We start from the raw sequence: 24,922 nt of genomic DNA on the forward strand, positions 1-24,922 counted from the left end.
TTCAATTAAAGTAATTTATTGTTTTCTTCCAGAACAGACATAAAGGGCGTCTTGGGACTTGATATCACAACACATGTTATACACCATTTTCACAACTAGCCTTGCGTGGAATTTTTTTTTAAAAGAACATAGTAATCTTAAAAAAATCTAAATATTTACATATTAATAAAACATATATACAGAAGATTGAGACATGATCCATAGGTATGGAATAATAATTTTTTTTTTTTTTTGCTAAGAAAGCCTATAAAAAGGATTTCTGAGTAGAGTCTGAACAGTAGTCACAGTTAAGTAAACACAAATACAGTTTTAATTTACAAAAATGATTTGCTGTTGCAGTTTTACAACACATATTTCCAATTTGTGAATCCATTGCACATATCTGTGAGCTGAACAATCCCCACCCCCCTCTCAAGTAGTGAAAAATTCAAGCTCTCGCCCAGTCTTGGCAGGAAGTGCTTTGAAGTTTCATGGTGTATATTTAATAGATTCCACAGCCGTAAGGTAAATGTTTCTACCTTTATTCCCAACCTATTCATCGTATTCATAGTATTGTAACAGAGGTGAAAGGTCACTAATTAATCTTTTCAATTCCCTTAAGACTTCCTTCTGAGAGGCAGAAGACAAATTTTAAAACACGCTTTGCAGAAAAACAAAAGCTTGGGTTCACAGTACTTCATTAGACTCTGTGATGAACAGAAGGGTGGGTTTTAGGGGAAGGGGTTACTAACTGGCCTGAAATCGAAAAGGCTGACTAAACGTGATGGAAATCATTTCTCTGAACCGTCCTGGAGGCTCCAAAAAGAAGACAAAAGACACACATGTATGAGATGCAGCACACCTAGACCAGCTTTGTCACTTCACAGGGACGCCTCCCATGGCCTTGGGTTAACTAGCTGGTCTTCAGTGGATTCCAGAATCCTCCTGGAGCTCTCCTCCTGGCTCAAGGTCAACTGCCCTGTGTCACACATATGGCACAAGTACCTTGGATGGGGTAGGAAGGAATTGAGGCTCCTGGTTTCGCTAGCCCGTTGACGTGTTGTTGCCCAGCCCAGGATGGCCCTAGCCCTCACTCCTCAGCCGCCTTACCGCAAAAGGAGGGGGTGGGACTGAGGGCCTGAGCTATAACTCTGAGCCCTAACACTCTCTGCTTTGATCGAATAAGTGTTCGGGACATGTGTTAAATGACAGTGTAGCATACCCCCTCCCCAAGGTTTGGTGTTTCTACTGTCCAAGTTCCTTTGAAGCCAACTTTTGGGCTTTGGGTCAAGTGTCAAAGGTTCACGGTAATTTGCTTTCTACAGTAAATGAGGTGTAAAAGTAATGCTTCTAAACAAACAGGTTATTTTAAATTCACCATCTCAACTAGAGAAAGGAATCTGGAGATAAATATCTCTGTAAAACAAATACCCACATGCCAAAATACTTCTTGGAAATGAACCCACATTTTCATTTGTTGGTTTTATGTCAAGTGGAGAGCACGTGTACTAGAACCGAATGAGGTGTGAAGGGTAAGTACATTTGTGGCCAGTTGCCACATGATGCCACAACCCTGGACCACTCAGAGCCATCTGTTAAAACAGTTGTTGGGTATCATGTGGAAGGCTGCTTACTCTGAGTTTCTCACCTTTCAATTAGGTATTTTGTCACTGTGTTGACACAACCTACGTGAAAGGTTTTTCTTTCCTGACAATTCATGTATCATTTGCACTTATCAGGGACATGATATTTTGGGGGGAAATGATGTCACAAATGATTTCATCTAATAGGTTAGAGTCACCCTGTTTCCCAAAACAAGTTTTCCATCTTCAAGGCTGATGACAGTTTTAATTAATCTTGGCTTTCACCAATGCTCCTTCAGTCCTGAAAGGGCCACTCTCCTTTATAAAATGCATTGAAGCAATTTATGTTAAAATGTGTGCTTCCAAACTCTCTACCATATTCACACTGAAAAAAAAAAAAAGAAAACTGCTCCTTTTTGATGGACCACGAACCAACGGAATGATATGTTGGACATCAAAATGCTGACAGTTCAACTCTAAAGATGATTTTTTAAAAATCTTAGACCAAACTGGAGGCTTGATTATTGCATATGACAAAGAAAGAATATGAAAACTCTTCAAACATGACGGGTCAGCTCCACGGAATGCCCACGCCCTGCAATGACCTGAAATGCTAGTGGATCTTTGAGGAGATTCAAGTGGAAGAGCTGTGTGTACTAAGGAGCAGGGTCACTAAAGGAAAGTCTAGGCAGTGAAAGCTGTCCCTGTGTCTTCCGGTTTTTCTCTCCTGGTGTCAAGTATATGACCTACAACAGAGACAAGAGCGTGAAGGGGGTCCCTTCTCTAGGGAGGGCTTGTATGCTCTTCCATGACACAGCCAGATGTAGGACCTCTTGGGGAGGCGTCTGTGTCTTATCTCTAAATCACTATTTCTTAACCAAGGCTTTAGGTGTGCCAGATGAGCAATTTTAGTCCATTAAAAATCTGCAATAATGATTCTTTACAGGAAAATCCATGAATGTGTGTTACTTCTAGAGGATGTTCACATCTATTATCCAGCAATAGAAAATGGCTAAATAAAATATGATTTACCTGTAAAACAGAATATTGTGCAGCTATTAAAAGAATGTGTATGGGGATTTGTAATAAAATGGAAAATTCTTGTTAGGTGGTCAGCCAAAACAGAATAAAACCTTAGGGAACCAACTGGATGGATTTGACCTCCAGCATATAAATTTTAAAAAAATACAGAGAAAAGGCTGGGGAAAAAACACCCAATAACAATGACTATGTCTGGGTGGCAAAAGTAATTAACATTTTCTTCGTTACACTTTTCTGTATTAATTTCTAAAAGTATGTAAATGGATGCCAAATGATGACCCCCAAATCTAAGCCTAGGTGCACTCTGCACTAACCTATTTCAAATTCAGAAGTCTCCCAACTCAGTGCTGATTCCTGGCCTTGCTCAAAAATGCTTACTGTAAGGGTTGAGGGAAGAGAAATTAAGAAAATGTTTTTCCACTATAAAATCTGTATCCATTTTGTTAAAACTAGACAAACAGAAGGTTGCTTAAGTGTGATGGATTGAGATCAATGTCATCTGACGCTTGACTGTAAACTTGGCCTGGTCGGTTCTGGTTCACAGAAACACTTGGGGAGTTATACCCCTGCCCCAGCCCTCCTCAACACACATGAATTTGGAAGGAGCAAAAAGACCTTAACTGGATAATAAAGGCATTGTTAAATCTTTTAAAAAAGACCAACTGTGGCTGGCTCAGATAGACCAGATGACCAGATGAGGACGATCTGGCCAGTGAGTCTCAGATCTAGGAAGGAAGCTGCACGTATGGGACGGTCTCAGACGGTCTCATTAGGAGACTCGTAAGAAGAGAGCATGCGGTGGTGGCGCTGTGTTCAGAGAAGCCCCAGGATATGAGTTTAGGTTAGAGGCTCTGGGGAGACATGCTAGTCTAATCAAGATCATTTAATTCCACAACTGCAAGATTCGGGCACCAATCCGTGACTTCTTTTCCCTTTTTTGAGGTGATTAAGCGGTATTATTTCTCATGCTGTCTAGTGATTTGTATCAAATCCCTAGCAGGAGTCTAGTGAAAAGACCTGCCGGGGGTGTCCTACAACTGCCCTCACTGGGACCTCACAGCCTCGGAATCTGAGGACAAACCCGAGAGCTGAACTGTAGCAGACTTCAGGCCGGCTTACGACGGGGCGACACTGAAATGGAATCCTACAGGGATTAGTACATCCATCAATTCTTAGGATCTCTAGGAAACATGCAGAGAAAGTTTAAGAAAGCTACGCAGTGGACCGGCTGGGAGTTGAGAGGCCTGGGCTCCGGCCAGGCCACCAACCAGCTGTGAGACCTTGAGAAAGTCATTTAGTGTTTCTGGGCCTCAGGCTTTTTTACCTGTAAAATAAAAGGACTGGATAAAAACGAGGAACGGGACTAGATGATCTCTAACGTTCCTTTTTTCTCAGAGTCCTTGAAAGTGTTTTCAGTTCCATGAGGCAGTTCTACCATCCCGGGTTCAATTTTTTCATCTGAAACATCTCTCTGCCTCCATCTTCAGATGGGAAAATGCAAAGGTATTATTTCAAGGGGAGTGGTTTTCAAATAATATACTTCTTAAAAGCCCACTGTGGCAGAAGGCAGCCAGGTGGGCAGTGCAAATGCCCTGGGGACAATGGGGCTGGTTGGGGAGGAACCCTGCAAAGTATTGGGTTAGCCAAAGAGTTCATTGGGGGTTTTCCGTAAGACATCGGAAACAAAAGTTTCCAATGAACTTTTTGGCCAACAGATACAAGTAGAACAGCCAAGGGTTCCTCCAGAGGGCCTCCTGAAAGGGGACAATTTCATCATTAGTAGCAGCACTTCATGCCTCTACTGGGAGGGGGAGGTCAGAACAAGGATAATAGGAATTGTCCTGATACTCAGAGAAGGACAGGAACAATAGAGATCATGCATTTCAGTTCTCTTCCTTCATAAATATGGACACATAGCCAAACTAGAAGAGAAACCACTTTTCTGGCATTTCTGTAATGACTCTATCCAGTGAGACCTTGATAAAAGGAGGTTGCTGTTGGCCTCTGCAGTTTATTTCATTTATCTATCCATCTGTCTGTTGCTTAGTTACTCGGTGATAGAGAAAGCACCTTCTCACTTGTGTGGCTGTGCCTACTCTGAGTTCACTAATGTGTGTCTGTGCACCTTGAAGTCAGGGTGAGTGCTGCCTGTGTACACGTGGCCTCACAGAGTTCCTACACATGCCTTTCATAGTCGCTGGCTTTACCATGTCAAAGGGAGAGAGAACATTGAGCTAAGCTTGTTCACTGACAGGGTTTTTGTCGGGGGAGGTGCAGGGTAGGGGGTGTCTGGGTTTGGTTGTTAGAGGCTCTTCAGGTATTTCGAGAGCAGTCAATACAATCTTGAGACCAACTGAGGGATAAACTCTGTCACGTGACTCACTGGACACCTGTCCCTCGGGCTCTCAGGTGAGAACTGAGGCACAGGCAGAGTCCAAGGTTGGAAGGATTACTGGAGAGTTAAATAATGAAGTTTGAAGGAAGTCTGAAGCTTATCCCTGCCGCAGATGCAACAGTGAGATGCTATATTCAGCTGATCCGGTTACAGTGTTAGCCACCCGGCTAGATGGATCAGCTTATTCACTCACTCAAAGCACAGTATTCAAAGGGTGCCCATTATAGGGAGAGTGGTGATACTGCCCCTTGAAGCCTTTTGGGGGAAGGAGGGAGAAGCCAGAACAGACAGGAGTCCCATCATAAAACAGATGATCCCTAATCTAAACAGAAATATCATTTTATGTTAAAATAGATATCTTTTTAATGTCCCAAGGTTTGGGGAGGCAAAATGTGACACTAAATTCTTAGGACTTGCTGTTCTGAGGTTTACAAGAAGATGAAACAGAATGTGAGAAAACGGTAGCTTTTCATATTCAATTTTCAAAATCTCCCTGAATGCAGGGCACTGAGCTCCTCTGAGGACTAAGGGCTGGGTCTCTTAATGGAAGTAGTTTGCTCAAGCATCGGCATCTCTGATGTTAAAAACATTTTCAACGCAAATATTTTCATATGCCATATTTTCCAGCAGGTGATGAAAATGGAAATGTGTTTTACCTGTTGGGGTTAGAGAAACACTGTCCAGCCGTTCATCACCGTCAACTGCCTCTGCTGGTTACAAACGCAAAACACAAATCTCATTAGTTTCAAGGCATTCATTCATTCTGCCTAATACGGTAATACAATTTAAAAACTCCAGCATACATAATAGTTTTCACCTTTCTTTTCCCTTCTCAGTTTAGGCTGGATCACATTAGAGATTTTAGGAGCATTATTTAAATGAAAAAAATTTTAAATGATATAAAATCTATTTTTGTGTATTACATTTTTTTTATATCTTATGATCCTTATTCTATCACTCATTGATGATTTCAGTTCATTTTCACTTATTTACATAGGCTTCAGTATCTACCCAGAATCTGGGGTGAATTGTTTAAACATGATTGTTGAAAGCATGGAGGTCAGTGAATTCCTATGGCAGAATTTTACTGGTCATCCCCAGAAACATTCCAGTGGGGCAGGCTTATGACAGCTTGGGAATGAAACCTTTTTTGATGGCTGGAAACTCAATCTAAAATTGACATAAAGTCATGGATAAAATCAGAAAGAATAATAAGCATTTCTTCAAAAGATTTGTCACTTCTATGCTTTAAAATGCAAAATGCTGCTCATCTATTTCAATAGCCCTTAAGAGTTTTCCAAAGGTACATCCTTTTGTCACAGAGAACCTTCCACCCAGTACAAAAAAAAGAAGGTGCCTATTTGTTTCCTGGTAAGTGATGAGCCTGTCAGTTTCCTGGACGTGCCGTGGACGGGCCAGAACATTCCACGGCTACTGGGATCACTCTGGCCTGCTCCCTCTGTCTGAAGGCTGTGGCCCTGTTGGAATTTCCTGCACGTGTGCCCAAGAGGGCAGTTGGGTGAGGGCTGCTGTGTGCAACACATCGTAATGCTGAGTTGGTGGTACACAGACTAGTGCTTTGTTCTTGTTCTGCTTGTTGTGGTTTTGCTTTTTTGGCTGCTTGACATCTTAATTCCCCCACCAGGGATGGAACCCATGCCCTCTGCAGAGGAAGTGCAGAGTCTTAACCACTGACTGCCAGGGAAGTTCCCAATCATTGTGATTTTAGACACAACCAGGGTTCAGAGATGGATGGAGACATTCAGAGATTTCCCCTCGTTTACCTCTCTACCATCCTGTCTGCAGATTGCCACACGCTGGCCAGTGAAAAACCCATCGCCCCTGTGGTGTGCTAAACCCACCACAAAGAGAAAACACCGAGACAGAGTAATCAAGACCAGTTTTGATTGGAGAAGATGATGATGTCGGTGAATGCTTAATAATGAAAAACATATCCAGATGGGACAAATGGTAAGATTAGAATTCTGTCAGTAGATTTATGGGCAAAATACAGCTCACACTAAAATGTTTCTCTCTGCATGAAAAGTTTATGGCTATTTAAAATTTTGTTCAAGTTTAACAAATTTTAAAATTTTATTTCATACTTAAAAAATAACAAGCATGTTATTTTCATATTTAGAAGACATTATTCTCTTAAAAATTATTTATTTATTTATTTGGCTGTGCTGGGTCTTAGTTTCAGCATGTGGGATCTAGTCCCCTCACCAGGGATTGAACTCAAGCCCCTTGTATTGGGAGTTTGGAGTCTTAGCCACCGGACCACTAGGGACATCCTGACATTATTCTCTTCTGATTGGTTTCAGTGAACTTGAATAGGAAGATGATCTTTCATTGTCTGGGATTTAAAGTTTTCTTCAGTAATAATAATAGCTCTGATAGGCATTACCATTTACTAAACGCTTACCACCTACTGAGCACTTACTATATGCACCGTGTCATCTCATCCTTAGCAACCCCTACAGGGTAGGTCTAACTCATGCCCATTTTAACAAATGAGGCAATGGATTCAGATAGTAAGAAATTTACCTAAGGTAATAAAATAGCTAGTGACTCTGCCAAGGACTTGACTCAGGTAATGCCTTGACTTAATCTCTTTGCTATTAATAGTCCAAATATATATAACATGCATCACTATAAGCTACATTTTTAAAACTTCAGGTTTTTTAAATTAATTTTTTAAATTTCAGTATAGCTGATTTTACAATGTTGTGCCAATCTCTGCTATATGGCAAAATAACTCAGTTATATACATATAGACATTCTTTTTTTATATTCTTTTCCATTATGGTTTATCCCAAGATATTGACTATAACTTCTGTGCTGTACAGAGCCTTATTGTTTATCTGTCCTATGTATAAAAGTTTGCATCTACTAATCCTACACCTTCCCTCCCTCACCCCACTTTCGCTTGGCAACTACAGGTCTGCTCTCTAGGTATATGAGTCTATAAAACTTCAAGTTTTAGTTCATTTTACACTTTAGTAATTTTCTCTACTTTCTATGAAATACTGCATTTCACTTAGTAATGACAAAAATCAGTTCCAGGGATGAAGTTGATCACTTTGTAATTCAGCTATCCTCACTTTTTAAAAACAGGCCTGTGCAAATATGTGCTCTGTAAGAACCAAACATACACAACCCCCACATCTGTAAAGGATTATATATAAATTAGCAGCTGCCCGCTGCACGAACAGGGCCAAGTGTCTAGGATGAAAAACACGACTGTTACTTAAATTTAATTATAACATCTGTCTGTAACAACAAGCTCACAGTCTTTCTTCTCTGGTGACAGGCAAGTTGTGAGATTTGAGGAAGATTGAACAAGTCCAATAAAAATGTAATAGCAGCGACAGCTTTACTCTTAGATCCAACACAAAAAAAATTGCGATTTCCGTGCCGAGGAAATAATCTAATGAAAATTATTAAAAAAAAAACTACACCAGGAAAGGAATCATTCTAGTTATCGAAGAAAAATTATTACATGTGATGAGAGCCCCGAATGAGTTTCTATTTGGATTTGCAGAACAAACTTTCAAGTCTGTGGGGGGCACTCCTTTTTTTCTGGAGGCTGTGAGGGCTGGCTTTAGCGGTGAGTTGATTGTTTTGCCCAGGTAGAGTGTGTACCTAATTCCAGGAACTGGGCCAAATACGATAAATCAGGTTGAAGCTGTGGAATACCTTTGAGACACTGTATTGTCACTTAGACCAAGAAGGAAACACAAAAAGAGCAAGCAATAGCATTGACCCCCGGCCCCTTAGTTCCCATCACGTGACGACAGCAACACACGTGGCTCCAGTTCCAGTTTGCTGGGGTCCCACTTCCGTGCCGCTCGGATAGAACGAAGTGGGGCAAGATTTGACAAAACTGGGAGACAGAGCCTACTTGATAGGTCACTGCAGAAGCGCTGCCATTTTCGCTCTCCTGTGGTTTCTATGTGGTCTCTGTGTCACCGTCCACTTCTCAGACACTGATAGAACCTGCTAGAAGGGCAGGAGAGAACTGCCAAGGTGCCAATCACAGCTCTCTGAGCAGAGAATCTAAAGACAGGGCCAGAAGTGAAAACGTCCTAAATCAGATTAGACAACGACCCCAGAGCAGGGCAGGCAGTTATCTGGGCAGGTGAGATGGGGGAGGGGGGTGGAGTCTGCACCCCATTCTGTACCAACAGGCATGGGAATTACTAATCCAAACTCTGAGATGGTTAAGAAGTGTGTTCCCTGGCCAATCTATCTGGGGGATGTGGAGGAAGGTCCCCACTGTGTGTGTTACAGGGAAGGGAATGGAGGCCAGAGCTTAGAGTAATTGGTCTCAGCATCTGACAACAGAAAAAAACAACAAAAAAAGAGGTGTGTTTATGTATAAAATATACACAGGAGCAGGGAACAACATCAAAACGGAGCTTGTTCTTCTAGTCCAGCATCTCTGAGAACAGTGCTCTCCAGTGTACTCAGCGCAGGCCCAGTGCGCTACACCCGATGCACGTCTTCTGCCTTCGAAGGTGACTCTTCAGACTAGAACTTACCAGTCCTTTAGGGATCGGTGGGTCACTTGATGTCAGTCAGGCCCAGGCTCTGGGACACTGAGCCCACTTCCTCCGGGTGGTCTCTGCAGCTCCTCAGGCAGCAGCGTCAGGATGAGAATTTATCCCATTCTTTCCCCTAGGAGCTCCGAGCACTCCCTACACCCGCCCGTGTGCTCCCATCACCCCTTGTGACACAGAGAGCGGTTTTGGTGGAAGGAGCCTGTACAGATTTGCTGGAAGCTGATGGCATGACTGGGACCAGGGTGCAGGGACCACAGGGCAGCAGGTGGCTGGATGGGGCGGCTGTGGCTCTTTGCGTCTGCTTGGGACTAACCTTGTATTACATTTCAGTCTCTTCACAGTGATAAATCTCAGTTCTCTCTGATAATAGACTTAGTGTCTTTTGTTTTGGGGGTTCGAGAATTGCTCTGAAAAGCAACAGGTAGATACAAGTGCTCACATACTCAAAACAGTTAGGATGGGTTAATGCAGAATTCAGGCAACATAAGACTTAATACTAAGAGGGACAGTGTTCAGGCTTATTCTTGAAATCTGATTAGGGATCATCTGAGACATGCACCCAACATGACACCAGTGCTCACTTAACATGGGGTGACTCACGGTGCTGTCCTTCCTAACACCTGTCAGTCAGCTGCAAAGAGCTCCTTCTTTGGAGCCTGAGATCTAAGGGGTCAAGAGTCACAAGGAGGCCTTTGTAAGGCCTTTCTTTGTAAGTCAGGCAGAGACAGGGGACCTTCAGTCTGAGAAGAGATGAAACCCGCCGGCAGAAGGCTGATCTTCCCAGGTGTTACTCAGTTAATCCACACAGCGTGAGGTCCAGGCGTCCTGACCCAGGACTCTGAAGCTTTGGGGGAGGCTGGGAGAAGCGGCAATCGGGAGGGAAGAAAGACGACTGAGGAGATGGGGGCAGAGAAGTGAGAGAAAGAACCCGAGGAGGGAGGCCAGGCATCTGGAGAGTGGCTGCAGGGGTACCCAGGACACAGCCACCCCCAGGCTCTGGGGGGTATGCGGAAGCACTTGAACCTCAAGTAAGGGACTGATGGGTTATCCTCTAGGATTTCACGTGACTGCGATGAGCTAGGAGCTGTTTGCTGTGGACTGCTGTCCCTTTGTTTCTATTCATTGGTTCGTTGGTTCATTCAACAAAGATTCCCACGTGTCCACGCTGTGGCACATACTGTTCTAAACATTTAGGGACACACAGCCTCTGCTCCCAAGGATCTCGTGGAGGAGACAGGTGTGTCCCTGTCACTATTCTGGTGGCAGGAGATTAAAGTGTCTGGGCTACCTGTGAGGCCTCCAGGAGGAAGTAACCTTTGAGATGCTGCATGTTTCCCAGGCAGAGAGAAAGTGGGTGTGGGGGTGGCAGCCAATTTTAGACCAGGGAGGGGGCTGATGTGGCTTCAGGGGGCAGAAGCTGATGGCAAGAGATCAGGCTGGCGCTAGATGGTGAAGAACCATGCATGCCATGCTGAGAAGGGTGTTTAGCAGGGATTTTATTTGGGAGCCAACAGGAAGTCAGATGTATTTAATCTGGGGTGGGGCATGAACAGACCCCATTAGCAGAGGCATAGGGAATGAAGACTCGGGTCTCAGGATATGGCCAAGCCTGGAGCCGCTCGCTGGGGATGCTGGGTCAGTGCACGTCACCAGCAAGGATGCAGAACAGAGGAGACAGGCAGAAATGAAAGAGCCAGGGAAAGAGACTCCAGACAGTGAGGGGGAATCTGGAAGAGAAACAGAATGAAATCACAGAACCTGGGGGAAGAGCAATGTCAAGAAGGAGATTCGACAGGGTAAAAATCAGTATGGAGGTCAAGTTCAACTGTTAATATAAACAAGTGAAATCTAATGATCTGATGCAAACGTGGCAAATGTTCTTGTAGAGGAGTGAAGTCAGAGGGCAAAATGCAATGGATTCTAAGCTGCTGTATAGCATGGGGAGCTCATCCAGTGATCTGTGATGACCTAGCGGGGTCGGATGGGAGGGAGGGGATTATGTATATATGTACATATAACCGATTTATGACATTGTCTGCAGAAATTAACACAACATTGTAAAGCGATTATCCTCCAGTAAGAAATAAATAAAGTGAACTGGGATGGGGACACAAACTCTGGGAACAGAGACCCTTTGGGAAGAAATCTGACCAATGATGCCAGGAGAAAGACACAGAAGTGCTTTTAAGACATGCAAGGAAAAAGGAGTCACTTTGTTTTGAGTTGGCAAAGGGAAGGAGAATAAGGTCATGGGCATTTTTTGAGCATTATTATATATCTGCTCTCCATCAGTGGCAATACTGTATCTAATTTTAATTCTGAAAACACCCCGTGGAAGGCATCAGCCTCGTTATATAAATGGAGAACCCGAGGCTCAGAGAGGTTGAGACATTGGTCCAGGTTGCCAGGAGATTGTAAATGGCAGACCAGAGCTAGCAGGGCAGCGTGTCCTCGGCACTGCACTGTGCTGTGTTTATTGCAGATGATTTGGAGATGCAGGAGGCAGTGAAAACCGGGAGACAAAGAGGAGGGTGAGGGCATGACTTACTGTCCAAGCCTGAAAACCTTTGAGAGCAAAAGAAGCATCCCTGATAATCACGCCTGGACCATAAGAGCAAAGCGGCTGCCCTGGCATAGCAGGCCGGTGGGTCTCCTGACTGAAGACGCAACTGTGGCTGCACACTGCCAAGCACGGCTGTGCCCAAAGACAGACCTCTTCTGAGAGGTACGCTAACTTCGCTGATAGACATTCCTGTACAGCACACGTCAGGAGCCTTAGGACAGCGCTGAAACTGGCTGTACTTGTCTCCTTAGTGATGGAGACCCAAGGATGAGAAGGATCTAGTGACTTGTCTGAGGGCCAGAGCTGGTGAAGAGCAGACATGAGTCCTGGGAAATGGATCTACTGACTTCTCTGTGACGTGTTACCTAAAGCGATAATCCATTTGTTTACCAGTTAAATTAGTAGTCCACTGCTCTTTTTAAAAGCAGAATCAGTTAAGTGTAAAAAGAAGCCAGAAGGGTAAAGAAGGAGGAAGGGAAGATTTTTAATAGAAAAGTCGTCCAGGAGTTGAGTCCCGCTGGCTACTTTTATAGACCTGTAAGGGTTTGTTGTTTTTTTTTTAATTTATTTATTATTTATTTTTGGCTGTGCTATGCTGCTAATGGGCTTTCTCTAGTTGTGGACAGCAGGGGCTATTCTTTGTTTCGTTGCGAGGGCTTCTCATTGTGGTGGTTTCTTGTTGCAGAGCACAGGCTCTAGGTGTAAGGACTTCGGTAGTTGTGGTGCACAGGCTTAGCTGCTCTGTGGCATGTGGAATCTTCCCAGACCAGGGATTGAACTCGTGTCCCCTCCATTGGTAGGTGGATTCTTATTCACTGTGCCACCAGCAAAGCCCAACTATAAGGTTTTTCACACTGAAAAACCACGTGGTCCCTCAGTGCTCTGTGTCCTGTCAAGGGCACTCTGAGCCTGAGCCCAGAGCTTTCCTTCCAGGGGCTGGTAACTGGGCTCCTCAGCAGGCTTGGTCACTGTTACTTCTACTCATGGTGAGAATTCCAAGAGGCTGTGTTACAGATAGTCTCCTGAGTTTGTACTGCTGTTCTCAGAGAACGTCCAGACCTCTGTTAAATCCCAAAGTGTGACATTCTAGCATCTAAAATCTGTCTCCCCAGATGATGGGAAAAGATATGGTACATATATGCAATGGAATATTATTCAGCCATAAAAAAATGAAATAATGCCATTTGCAGCAACATGAATGCAACTAGAGATGATCATACCAAGTGAAGTAAGTCAGAGGGAGAGATGCCACATGATGTCACTCAGATGTGGAATGGAAAATATGGCACAAACGAGCCCACCCTCGAGACAGAAACAGACTTAGCGAACAAGCTTCTGGTTGCCAAAGTGGGAGGGGGAGGGGTAGGCTGGGAGTTTGGGGTTGGTAGATGCAAATTATTATATTTAGAATGGATACACAACAAGGTCCTACTGTACAGCACGGGGAACTATATTCAATATCTTGAGGTTACAAGAAAAGAATGTCTGTATGAGTTAGAGCTGAGTCACTCTGTATAGCAGAGATTGGCACAACATTGCAAATCAGCTGTATTTCAAAAAAAATAAATCTGTCTGCCCAACTCTCACATCACAGCCACACAAGCACATAAGGCTCTTAGAAGGCCGGGGTCCTGAGGTTTGATTAGGAATTTTTTTTTTTTTAATAATAACCATATAATGGCAGAAAACTGACTCCAAAGGGATTCTTCATCGGTAAACTGTCCCATTGCTACTTTGGGAAGACTGCGAATTCAGATACCCAAATCTAAATGGGCAAATGCAACCGGTATTCACTTTTCCTGGAAGAATTATCCCAGAATTGCCAAGCCCAGATTGAAAAAAAAAAAAAAAAAAGGTAAGTTAATATTTTACTTAAAAAGCCCTTTCTACTTCACATGGTATTTCTGGTAGGATGATTATTGTTATTTCATTTTTTTAACCTTAAGCAACTAGTACTTTTTATAAAGTCATGCAGATCCAAATAAAAAACCAATAGGTAACAGAAGCAGATCACAAAAGAGAGACCTTGTTTCAAACATAAAACTACCAATGAGATTAGCAATCTTTTTCATTTGTGCTATTTAAAGTAAATGGTCTGATGTAATTTTCACTGTTTAATCTTAGGGTGAATTTCAAAATTATTTGAATAAGATTTTAAAACACAAAACCAAGGCACATTATATAAAGCTTCTCCTTCAAAAGACAAAAGACAATGAAGTATCCGAGAGTAAAGAACTGTATTTTGCAACATCTAAGAATTCAGTTGAGGGCTTCTGCAATTATTTTCTTGCAGCTTATTCATACCTGAGCCTCTTTTTAACCTTCTTCTCGCCAGTTTGATTTGATCCTGCAGAATCTGAACCCAGTCTCTTGGGCCAGGAAGTTTATCCACGTGATTAGCAGTGCAATATTTTTCTGTGAAGACTGAAAGAAAATATGAAATATTGTTTAACATTTGAAAAAAGAGAATGCATATTCGAAATAGGAACATAACCCCAAAAAGGGGGGGACAAAAAAGAGTATATTTCTAAAAGATGTCAGTTCTGCAGTGGCTATTCTCCAAATCCATATGACATTCTTTGGTGAAGATGGAGCTTGGCAGGGCCCATCCTGCACACCACATCCTGTGCTTCCAAATGAAACTGGCTATCAATGCTAGTAGTTCTGAAACTGCTTTTTCTGATTGCTCCAGTCCATGTGTATGTGTCTTATGGGCAGAGAAAATGCTTCCTAGGGGGTCCATTGGCCCCCTGACAGAATTCTGCAAGTGTATTAATGTATTTCACTTTTCTGTTGTTAACTCAAAATCAAATGGAGGGGACTTCCCTGGCGGTTCAGTGGTTAAGACTTCCAATGCAGGAAGTGTGGGTTCGATCCCTGGTCAGGGAGCTAAGACCCCTCACGTCTCGAGACAAAAAAACCAAAACACAAAACAGAAGCAATATTGTAACAGATTCAATAAAGACTTTAGAAACGGTCCACATTAAAAAAAAAATCTTTAAAAAAAATCAAATGGAAAATTACACAGAGAGATGATGTTCTCATGGTGATTCCAGCTAACTGCCTCAGCGCTCACTGGATCAATGCAGTTGGGTCTTAGTGAAAGCTCCAATCCTACTTTGAGTCAACTTCTTGCACCCCGAGCTAGCAGCTCCTAGAGAAGAGCTCCCTAGAAGCACAAAGGAAGCTCTGGGAGTTGTGTGCCAGGACACAAGGGAGCAGGACAATTATCTGAGCAAAGCCGCACAGCGTGCAGCGGTGCACGCGGCGCTCCGGCTGGCACTTCCGCTTCGCACTAGCGGCGCTGGGGCTGGCACTTCCGCTTCACACTGAGCTCCCCAGCACTTTTCAACCTGCTCCCCTCGAGGCCAAGGCCTGCCACGCTGCCTCTTTGATGTTTAAAATAGTGATCGTTTTAATGTTTCAAAGGTTTCTTTTAAAAAGAAAGGACAGAGGAAAATGTCATATTCAACTAACTGTAAACAATTTCTATTGAATAAAAAATAAAATTTTTATTTGAATGAGCAGAGCTAGTGGCACTAAATCCACCACCACAGAAAGAGCTCCTCCCAAATAAAAGTGTAACTTCAAGCCTCCATGGATAAATGGACAAAGTGGAAAACGTTCAAGTAACACGTAAGCCCCTAAATTGCAGAACATACTTTATACCTACTAAATTAGATAAGCGATTAAGATAATACTAATATTGATAAAATTGTGTTGACCTGGCACATGCAAGTTTGACTGTTGGCATAAACTGGCAGAACCCTTTTGGGAAATAAGATGGCTGTATATGACGAGGCATATAAAACTGTTATTCCTCTGGACTGGTAATCCTATGTCTATAAACTTATCCTAAGTAAACAGTAATGTGAAAGAAGGGGAAAAAGTCATAAACAGTCTGGAATCTGTGGGGGATGGGTTTCAGGATCCCCATGGGTGCCAAAATCCATGGATGCTTAAGTCCCGTATGTACAATGTGTATTATATGCATGCCACCCATGCATATCTTCCCATATACTTTAAATCATCTCGGGGATGATTTAGAATACCTAATACAATGCAAATACTATGTAAATAGATGCCTGCACTTGGCAAGTTTGTTTTGTTTGGAACTTTCTGGAATTTCCCCCCAAATATTTCGATTGGCAGCTGGTTGAACCTGCAGGTGCAAAGTCCGTGGATGCAGGGGTGGGGTAGGGTGGGGGGGAGTGTACAAACATCAACAATCCAGTTGTGCAGGAAGAGATGCAGGGTGGCCTGGGGCGGGTAGCTATGTGTTGCGGGGAGCACGGATGCCTTTGAGGAATGTGCATAGTCATAGAGTCGGGGTGGTGCTAGTGAAGACAGAAGGGATGATGGAACAGATGGAGAACTGGCATTTCTGGAGACTCACTTGACTTGTAAATCCAGGAGGAGGGATTGTGAGGGGATGGGCCAGATGTATTAGGCATGGTTTGGGACACTCTGAGTTTGGGGCATCTGTGGAGCCCCCACGGGGGACGGCTGGCAGCTGTTTCAACACAGATGCCTATAGTTCAGGGAAGGGGTCTCTGCCGAAGACATAGACTTCAGGGGCACAAATGTGTGTGGCTGTTAAAATGACAAGAGAAAACACAGTGGGCAGGGAGGTTTCAACAGAGCGCTGGGCAAGCACAGAACAGCAGGAACCCCTGGGGACTGAGGGAAACTAAGGCACAGAGTCAGGAAGCAGCTGGGAAGCATGGTCTGGTGCAGGTGGGAGTGTGTGAATACACTAAAGACTATGGAGAGACCCACAGTCCTGGTGCAGAAGAGCCAGGAAGGAGGTGTGGAGAGGATCCCTGGCAGCCAGCAAGGATGTGGGGAGGGTGACCAGAGATAGCACTCTCCAAACACCAGGTTTGTGGGAGCAGGGAAGAAGAGGAGGAGGAAGGCTGGGGCAGGGGAAGGCAGGCAGCACAGTTGGAGTGGGTAGGATCCAGAGAGAAGGAGGGAACAATCAGAGGAACCATACACCAGAGGAACTGGAGGTTGGGATCCTGGAGAGAGAGTGGTGACCCTCGACCAGAATCAGGAGGAAAACTTCCTCCTCTGAACCCAGAGAAGGGGAAGACAAGGGTGAACTTAGAAGTGGCCAGAGGTGGTCATCACTGCCCCTGATGCCTCACTGAACCTGGAGAGTGCAGGGACATCTGGGGTTGTAAGGCAGTGAGGATGCAGGGTGCTGAGCAGGAGGGCCGCGTGCTTGTGGTGGCAACCACAGGGCAGGCGTTTTCTCCAGGGCACCTGGCAACTCCTTGTCTGGAGTGGAGATAGTGATGGGAGGGCTGGTCTAGGGTTAGGCATTTGCTGGCTGGTTTTGGCAAAGGTACAGGATATAAAGGACAGCATTGAAGATGTTGGTGAAGATGCCTGTTCCCCTCCCCAGAATGAATTACTGCTTCCTTCAGCCATTTTCCTTTCCACCCAAATCTAGGAAGCAAGTGAAGCCAGAAAATGGCTCAGACTTGGGACGATCTAAGAGACCAGGGAATGGAAATCTCAGTGGGGTTGGCAAGGAAGTGCCAGGGAGAAAGGGCAGCAGGACATGTGGACAGTGGTGTAGGGCTGAAGTGGAGGCTGAGAGCCAGTGCGGACAAGGTCGGGACACTCTACCTCTAGGCAGTCACGTGGATGGTGAGGTGGTGCTGATGGAAAGGCTGTATCCTAACTCCCAACTGAGAGGAGGAGGAGGCAGAATTACAGTCCAGGGAAATCATCGACAGGCTGCCCACCAAAGGGCACATGGGCCATGCAAGTAAGCAGACTCCACCTGGGAGAGAGGCAGAGGGGACAACATCCTGGGGGTGGGACTGCCTGTGAGTCTCCTCTACCAGATTATAGACAACTTCAGGGGCCTGTGTCTTGTCTCCCTAAAAGCACCTACTGTGGTGCCCCCAACTAAGAGCCCCATAAACATCTGAAGGATAAACAAATGTACTTTCTGCTTTTGTTTTGGACAGAAGTAAATACAACAGCTCAGACATTTAGGCCAATTGGAGGAGCAAGGCCTATCTGAATTAATAGAAAGTTTTAATGGCATATATTTAAAGTAACAAGATTTTATTATAGTCAAATACCCACAGCAACATTTCTTATTGTGACACTTCTTAATCAGAGTTGCAGAAAGGTTCTTGAAATTCTGTTTGAATGACTAGAAAAAAGTACCTGTATTTGGCACCCTATTAGTTTCTAAGAAAATTGTACCACAAAATGATTGAGTGTACCATCTTACAGATAAACAGCTCCCTCCTTCCTCGTAATATTATTTATGTAATTAATTTCCATAGCAACCCCTCTCTTCCTAGACTGGGAAGTGCATGCATCCAAATTAGCCCGGATTAGGAAGTAAAGATTTGAAATAAACCAAATAGATTTGGATTATGCCGACATCAAAGTGATTCCCAGCAGGCACATGTTCAGGAGTAGAGGGAAGGTCCCCTAACGTGTGGGCGGCATCCAAGGGGATCTTTCTAATCTCATCCTGAGCTCAAGTATTCTGCTGTGTGTTCAAAAGGCGACAATTGCTGGCTATTTTTTTCTCCTTTCAGCAAAAGCTTATCTGCTTTCAATCACAAGAGACCAGGGAACTCTCTGTCTCCTGGGTCTGCATCTGAGACCTTTGAAGGCAAAGCATTAGGCTTTCAGGAAAAAAAATACATCTACAAACAATTATTTCCACTGAGCATATTACTGACATTCTCGTTTCTGGTTTACACTCAAACTTAAAAGAAACTTCTAACTAGAATCTACCTACAGAGGATGAAATCCTATTCCTTGTGACATGGGTAGATGAGGCCTGAGAGAGGGGCCAAAGGTTTGTGGTTGGATTGATCTGAAAACATTCCATGCTATGTGGATAGGTATTGGGTAAGCAGGACATATTTTTGCTATCTGAATCCATAGCTAAAGGTCAAGCTATTACCCTGCTAACAGTTTCATTAGGAGTAATGATGTGAAAAGAGGCATTGCAGTAATGCGTTGGGCTTCCTACTATGTTAATAGTGGGTCATTAAAAATCAGAGAACAATTTGCATTTATCCTTAGAATGCGATAGGTCCTGAAAAGAAACTTCCCTTCTCTCCTAGTTTAATATATTAAGGGGAAGCGAGGGATAATTTTACACAAGTCCAAATCATCTGAACAAGTGGATTAAGGCCAACCATTAAACTGAATACAACTGTGGAAGCATCTACTCTGCTTAACATCATCTGAGGTCCCAAGGCACAAAGATGCGTGAAGTCGCTGGGGAAATGACAAAGGTTCAGTTTGATCTGTACACAAATTAAGGACTTTTCTCAGATGCCTGCATTCAAACCCTGCCCTTTAATTGGGCATCAATAATCAATAAGCTAGTGGTAGCTGAGCGGATCCTTCCCTGGGAACCCGGGATCTGATGTCATCATCAGTGAACACAGTGGTGTGGCAGGTGTCTGGATGTGGCAGGAGAACAGGTTGGATCGGCCATGTTCCCCAAACAGCTGTCTGTCCATGTGACAGTTTCTAGAGCAGTGGTCCCCAACCTTTTTGGCACCAGGGACCAGTTTCTTGGAAGACAATTTTTCCATGGAGCCAGTGGGGGGTGGGGGGATGGCTTTGGGATGATTCAAGTACTTTACATTTTTGGGCATGTTCTTTCTATTATTACATCAGCTCAGATCATCAGGCATTAGATCCCAGAGGTTGGGGACCCTTGTTCTAGAAGGCTCTCCATGTGGGGTTTTCTGACTCTCTGCACTGGGAAAAGCAGGGCACTGTACAGATGTTGAAAGAAAGTCCCTGCATCACACAGACAATGTAAGAAGCAGGGGAAGGCTTGGGGAGCTTTCATTTCATTATGAAATTCCCCATGAATAATTCCAGGCAGCCCTGAGAGCCTACTTCTGATTGGCAGACTTGGTGTAAACTTCTGATCAGAAAAACGAGCAGAAATCAAGGTTCACATCAAACAGAACTGAAAGTGGAGTCCTCCTTAGATCTGCCAAACTCCTGGACCTCGTGAGGGGCTGGCGACTAAGGGTGAGAAAAACAACTGTCCACAGCAGGGTCCTGGGGACGTGCAAGTGGGGAGGAAGCTTGGGACCAGTCCCAGAGGAGAGGTGGACAAGCCAACTAGGTTTCCCTGCAGGCTGCTTGCACCCACATCCACCCACCTAAGTGAGTATAAGACAGCCAGCACCCCAGCCCACAACCAACCATTCCCTCTTTCCTTTGCCTCTTTCCAAGCTATGATTTGAAACTCCCCACGTGCTGAGCACGGTCTATCTCATTTAAGCTTGGCAGGAGCCTGGTGGCACAGGTATTGTGATCCTATTTCTTTTGTGATGACAAGCTGAAAGTTCGGGCAGATTAAATAACTGGTGCAAGGTGGCACAGCCAATAGGGATTATTTTCCATATAAGTTATTTAATTTTTAAGGCAGTCATGAAATTAAAAGACGCTTGTTCCTTGGAAGAAAAGCTGTGACAAACCTAGACAACATATTAAAAAGCAGAGACATCTCTTTGCTGACAAAGGTCCATCTAGTCAAAGCTATGGTTTTTCTAGTAGTCATGTATGAATGTGAGAATTGGACCATAAAGAAGGCTGAGCATCGAAGAGTTGATGCTTTCAAAATGTGGAGCTGGAGAAGACTCTTGAGAGTCTCTTGGACAGCAAGGAGATCAAACCAGTCAATCCTAAAGGAAAACAATCCTGAATATTCATTGGAAGGACTGATGTTAAAGCTGAAGCTCTAGTACTTTGGCCATCTGATGTGAAGAGCTGACTCATTGGAAAAGATCTAATGCTTGGAAAGATTGAGGGCAGAAGGGGGTGATAGAGGATGACATGGTTGGATGGTATCACTGAATCAATGGACATGAGTTTCAGCAGCAAGCTCTGGGAAATAGTGAAGGAAAGGGAAGTCTGGCGTGCTGCAGTCCATAGGGTTGCAAAGAGTTGGACACGACTTAGCGATTGAACAACAATGAGAACACAGATTCTGGAAAAGAACAGTGGTTGACTTCTCCATAGGAATAAATCTATAGCTGACTGAGGTAATGCTCATGTGTGACAGCTGTGAACGCTGGTGGTACTTTCACCCACACAACACAGAAGGATGGCAGCCATGGGGTGGGAGACCCCTCCCCGGGTCTGTGGGATCACACCTCCCCCTCCAGATCACGGGGCCCCAGGTGGCCTTGGTAAGGAACGGGGCGGGACACAGCCTCAGGCAGCTTGGGTGTACAGCAAGGATGAAATGAGACATATGCACAACAAAGACGGAAAGACCACGCCACACAGACCCGCATTCAAAGGATGGCCTAAGGACGTACCTGAGGACGAAGAAACAGAAGAAGGGTGGGAAGAACAGGAAGCGGGAGGGGGATAAAAGCGGACATGACCTGTGGGAGAGTAAGAATTACAGCAATGCCAAACTGATGGAGACTGAGTAGTACTGGCTCAGAGGCAGACAGAAGACCAAAAGTAGACACGGAAAAGGGGCGATTCGTTTATGACAGAGCTGGATTACAATTCACATTAAAAAAAAGAAAAAAAAAAAAAGGATGGTGTTAAATAAGCAACGACCCATAGGAAAAAAACACATTCAATCCCTCCCTCAAATTTTATAGCAAAGGTAAATTCCAGATGGATAAAAGACTTGAATATGAAAGAGAAAACTTGAAAACTTTGTTGGGAAAAAAAAATATATCATTACATAATCAGGGTAGGGAGGACTTCTTTAAAAGGGCACAAGAAATGCACTAAGCATAAAGTAACCCATCTGACTGCTATTCTAAACTCTGGTATGATAAAGGTCAGAAGTTTCTACAAGTTGGAAAATAAGAAAAAAATATTTTTAACACCTGAAAACAGAGTAAAGAATTCATGTAAGTCAATAAGGAACCAACAACCTGATGGGAAACACAAGAAAAGGATGGATGTTCACAGGCAAATAACCAAATAGTAATAAATATGAAATGATGCTCAACCTCACTACTTATCAGGGAACCCACCCCTGAGGTGCTACTTGAGACCCATCAGACTGACAAAAGTCAAATTTGTTAACACCAGATGTCAGTGAAAATAAGGAAAAATGGGATTTTTGGATCCATTGCTGGGGGGTGTCTAAACGATACTGTTGGCATTAGAGAGCTGTTGGACAAATCTTAGTGGTGATGACAACACTTCTACCCTGAAACTTAGTTTCACTGCCTGCTGCACACCGCTTTCCACAGAGAATCAAGAGCAAGGAGGACCAACATAACTCTCTTAACAGAAGACGGGAAAGAAAGTGCTTTGTTTATACAGGGGTGAGCAGTTAAAAGGAATAAACTAGATTTATAATGTACTGATATGGATCAACTTGAGAAAAAAGGACACAAATTTGCAAAAGAGTACAGCATGAGGCCATGCATGTACACTCACAAATTCGCAAAATAGTAAATGTGGTGAATGGATACATACTTGAGCAGTAAAGATGGAAAATATGAATGGGGAAGACTCACACCGACTTCACTGATACTCTGGAACAGGAAGGAGAAAGAGTAAGAGAGTCTGGTGGAGGAACACTGTGATTCTTAAAAAATTAAGGAGCGAGGCTGGGGTATGAAGTAAGTCTAAACATCTGTTTTCGATCTCGGTGGTAAGACGGAGAGAAAAGGAATCTTGGAAAATATCTCCAACACACTCAAGATGAAGAGGAATGTATTATTTCCACTTCTGACCTCAAGACTACTTACTGCTAATTCGGACAAACACTGTTTGTAGATCAGTCTATGAACAGATCAGACAACATCTCCTAGGATGAGGCTGTGGACATACTAGCGCTGATGGGTCTCAAGATCATGCCTTACACACACTCTCTCTTGGAATGAGCATCAGCAGCTTTCTGTAAAAGAGAGCTAGCAGGGACTTCTCTGGTGGTTCAGTGATTAAGACTTTGAGCTTCCACCGCAGGGGACACGAGTTTGATCCCTGGTCGGGGAACTAAGATCCTGCACGCTATGCAGCATGGCCAAAATAGGAATAAAAGAGATCCAGGAGAAGTCTGGGTGATTTGCCTGCTAGAAATAACAGGTGAAGGTGAGAATCCATCATCCTGCAGGTCTCAGCTGAAGTGTGACCTTCTCAGGAATGGCCTCCCTGAGTTGGTTAACCAGTGGTTTTTATATCATACCATCTAGTGATCGTCTGGACTATCAACTCAACAAGCGCAGAGATCACAGCTGTCTTGTTTGTGGCTGGCACATGACAGGGAGCATAAGTGCATGGTTGGTGGAAGAATAAATCGGAGGAACTCTTTTTCTCAGGTCTGTGACTTAACTCAAAAGAACTGAAGGAAGAATTCTTCAGTAAATAGTCATCAATCTTGAAAGACACTGAGTCCTGGAGTTCATTTTGGGTTTGATTTAACAAGACTGAGCTTAAGTGTATCAATAAATACACCTAAACATGAAGTCTTCAGATTAGAAGGAAAGTTAAGGTGAAGCAGTCGTGCAAACAATAATGTGTTTACTGATGAGATCAGAATATCGTACTGAACTGCATACGTAGGAGCCTGCAGGGCAGTCAGCTGGCCCAGCAATCATCGCTGACCTCAACGACCATGGAATGCTTTGTCCTTGGTGCTGAGCCTTCCACGGGGCGTGAACTTCTAGTGGTGGTTGTAATGAAGAAGACTTTGGATCGCCATAAAACTGATTTCTGAACATATTTTTTAATTATGAGAATTTGGACAAATTTACTGAAGGTGGCGTGAGTGGTAAAGAACCCGCCTGCCAAGAGACATGGGTTCGATCCCCTGGAGGAGGAAATGGCAACTCTCTCCAGTATTCTTGCCTGGAGAATGCTATGGGCAGAGGAGCCTGATGGGCCACAGTCCATGGGGTGGCAGAGTTAGACACGGCTGCAGTGACTTAGCAGCATTGAACCACAGAATTTCTGAACTGGAAGCAAGTTGAAAAATTAGCCAAGTCACGCTTCCCCGCCCCCCCCCCCCCCCCCCCCCCAGGAGAGGGTAGTGTCTCGAGACCTTACGTGGCAGTTGGGAGTAAGTCTACATCCCACAATGCTCCTTTCATTGTCCCCAAACTGGTGGGACTTGGAGGTTTGAACAGTCTTGGGGAATCAGCCATTCTCAAAGATCAGAGGCCAGAGAAGAGTCTAGAGGAAAAGAACTAGATCCCTTGTCTCTTTTTTGTAAATTTGGTTTTGGCTACAGTGGTGTCTGTGTCTAAGAGGAAGTGCCTCTAGTGGTGTCTTACATTAAACAAATTTAATTTTAATTTACTTTTATCTAAGGAAGCCCTCAAGGTCTTCCCTGGTCTCTCAGCAGTTAAGAACCCTCCTGCAATGTAGGAGATGCCAGAGACGTGGTTTCCATCCCTGGGTCAGGAAGATCCCCTGGAGGAGGAAATGGTCACCCACTCCAGTATTCTTGCCTGGAAAATCCCATGGACAGAGGAGCCTGGTGGGCTACAGTCCTTGGGGTCCTAAAGAGTTAGACATGACTGAGCGTGAGCACACACACATGAGGAACCCCTCAGTAGGGCTCATCTGTAACACAACTAGTGAGAAATGTAATACTTTCCTTTGGCTTGTGGTGCAGCACGTGGCAACATGTTCACTTCCTGTGCTGGATGTGTTTCAAGGGGATGAATTATACCTGCTAAATATTAAGGTCTGGTTAATAACAAACTTGGACCTAATGGTGTTTCACTATATACCTCCTTTTTTGGCAAAGAGAAATGTTTCAAGATCATAGATGAAATTCTGCTTGCAAGTCATCCTG

The 24,922-nt window shown here is 44.0% G+C and overlaps 1 protein-coding gene across 13 annotated transcripts in view; it reads right to left on the reverse strand.

Moving 5' to 3' along the window:
- The window catches only part of BEND7 (BEN domain containing 7), an 87,570-nt gene continuing 62,648 nt past the window's right edge, over positions 1-24,922 (reverse strand). For 6 of the 13 annotated variants that reach the window (XM_059892430.1, XM_059892428.1, XM_059892429.1 and 3 more), the window contains 2 exons: positions 14,431-14,550; positions 1-5,708 (listed from right to left, as the gene is read on the reverse strand). In XM_059892430.1, coding sequence (XP_059748413.1) covers positions 5,557-5,708; positions 14,431-14,550 — 272 coding nt within the window. In that variant the 3' untranslated portion in view covers positions 1-5,556. The remainder of the gene's footprint in view (positions 5,709-14,430; positions 14,551-24,922) is intronic. The other 7 variants (XM_025001001.2, XM_025001006.2, XM_025001003.2 and 4 more) reach the window with 7 other exon arrangements.

The sequence above is a fragment of the Bos taurus genome, chromosome 13, assembly GCF_002263795.3.
Source record: "Bos taurus isolate L1 Dominette 01449 registration number 42190680 breed Hereford chromosome 13, ARS-UCD2.0, whole genome shotgun sequence".
In the NCBI taxonomy this organism is placed as follows: domain Eukaryota; kingdom Metazoa; phylum Chordata; class Mammalia; order Artiodactyla; family Bovidae; genus Bos; species Bos taurus.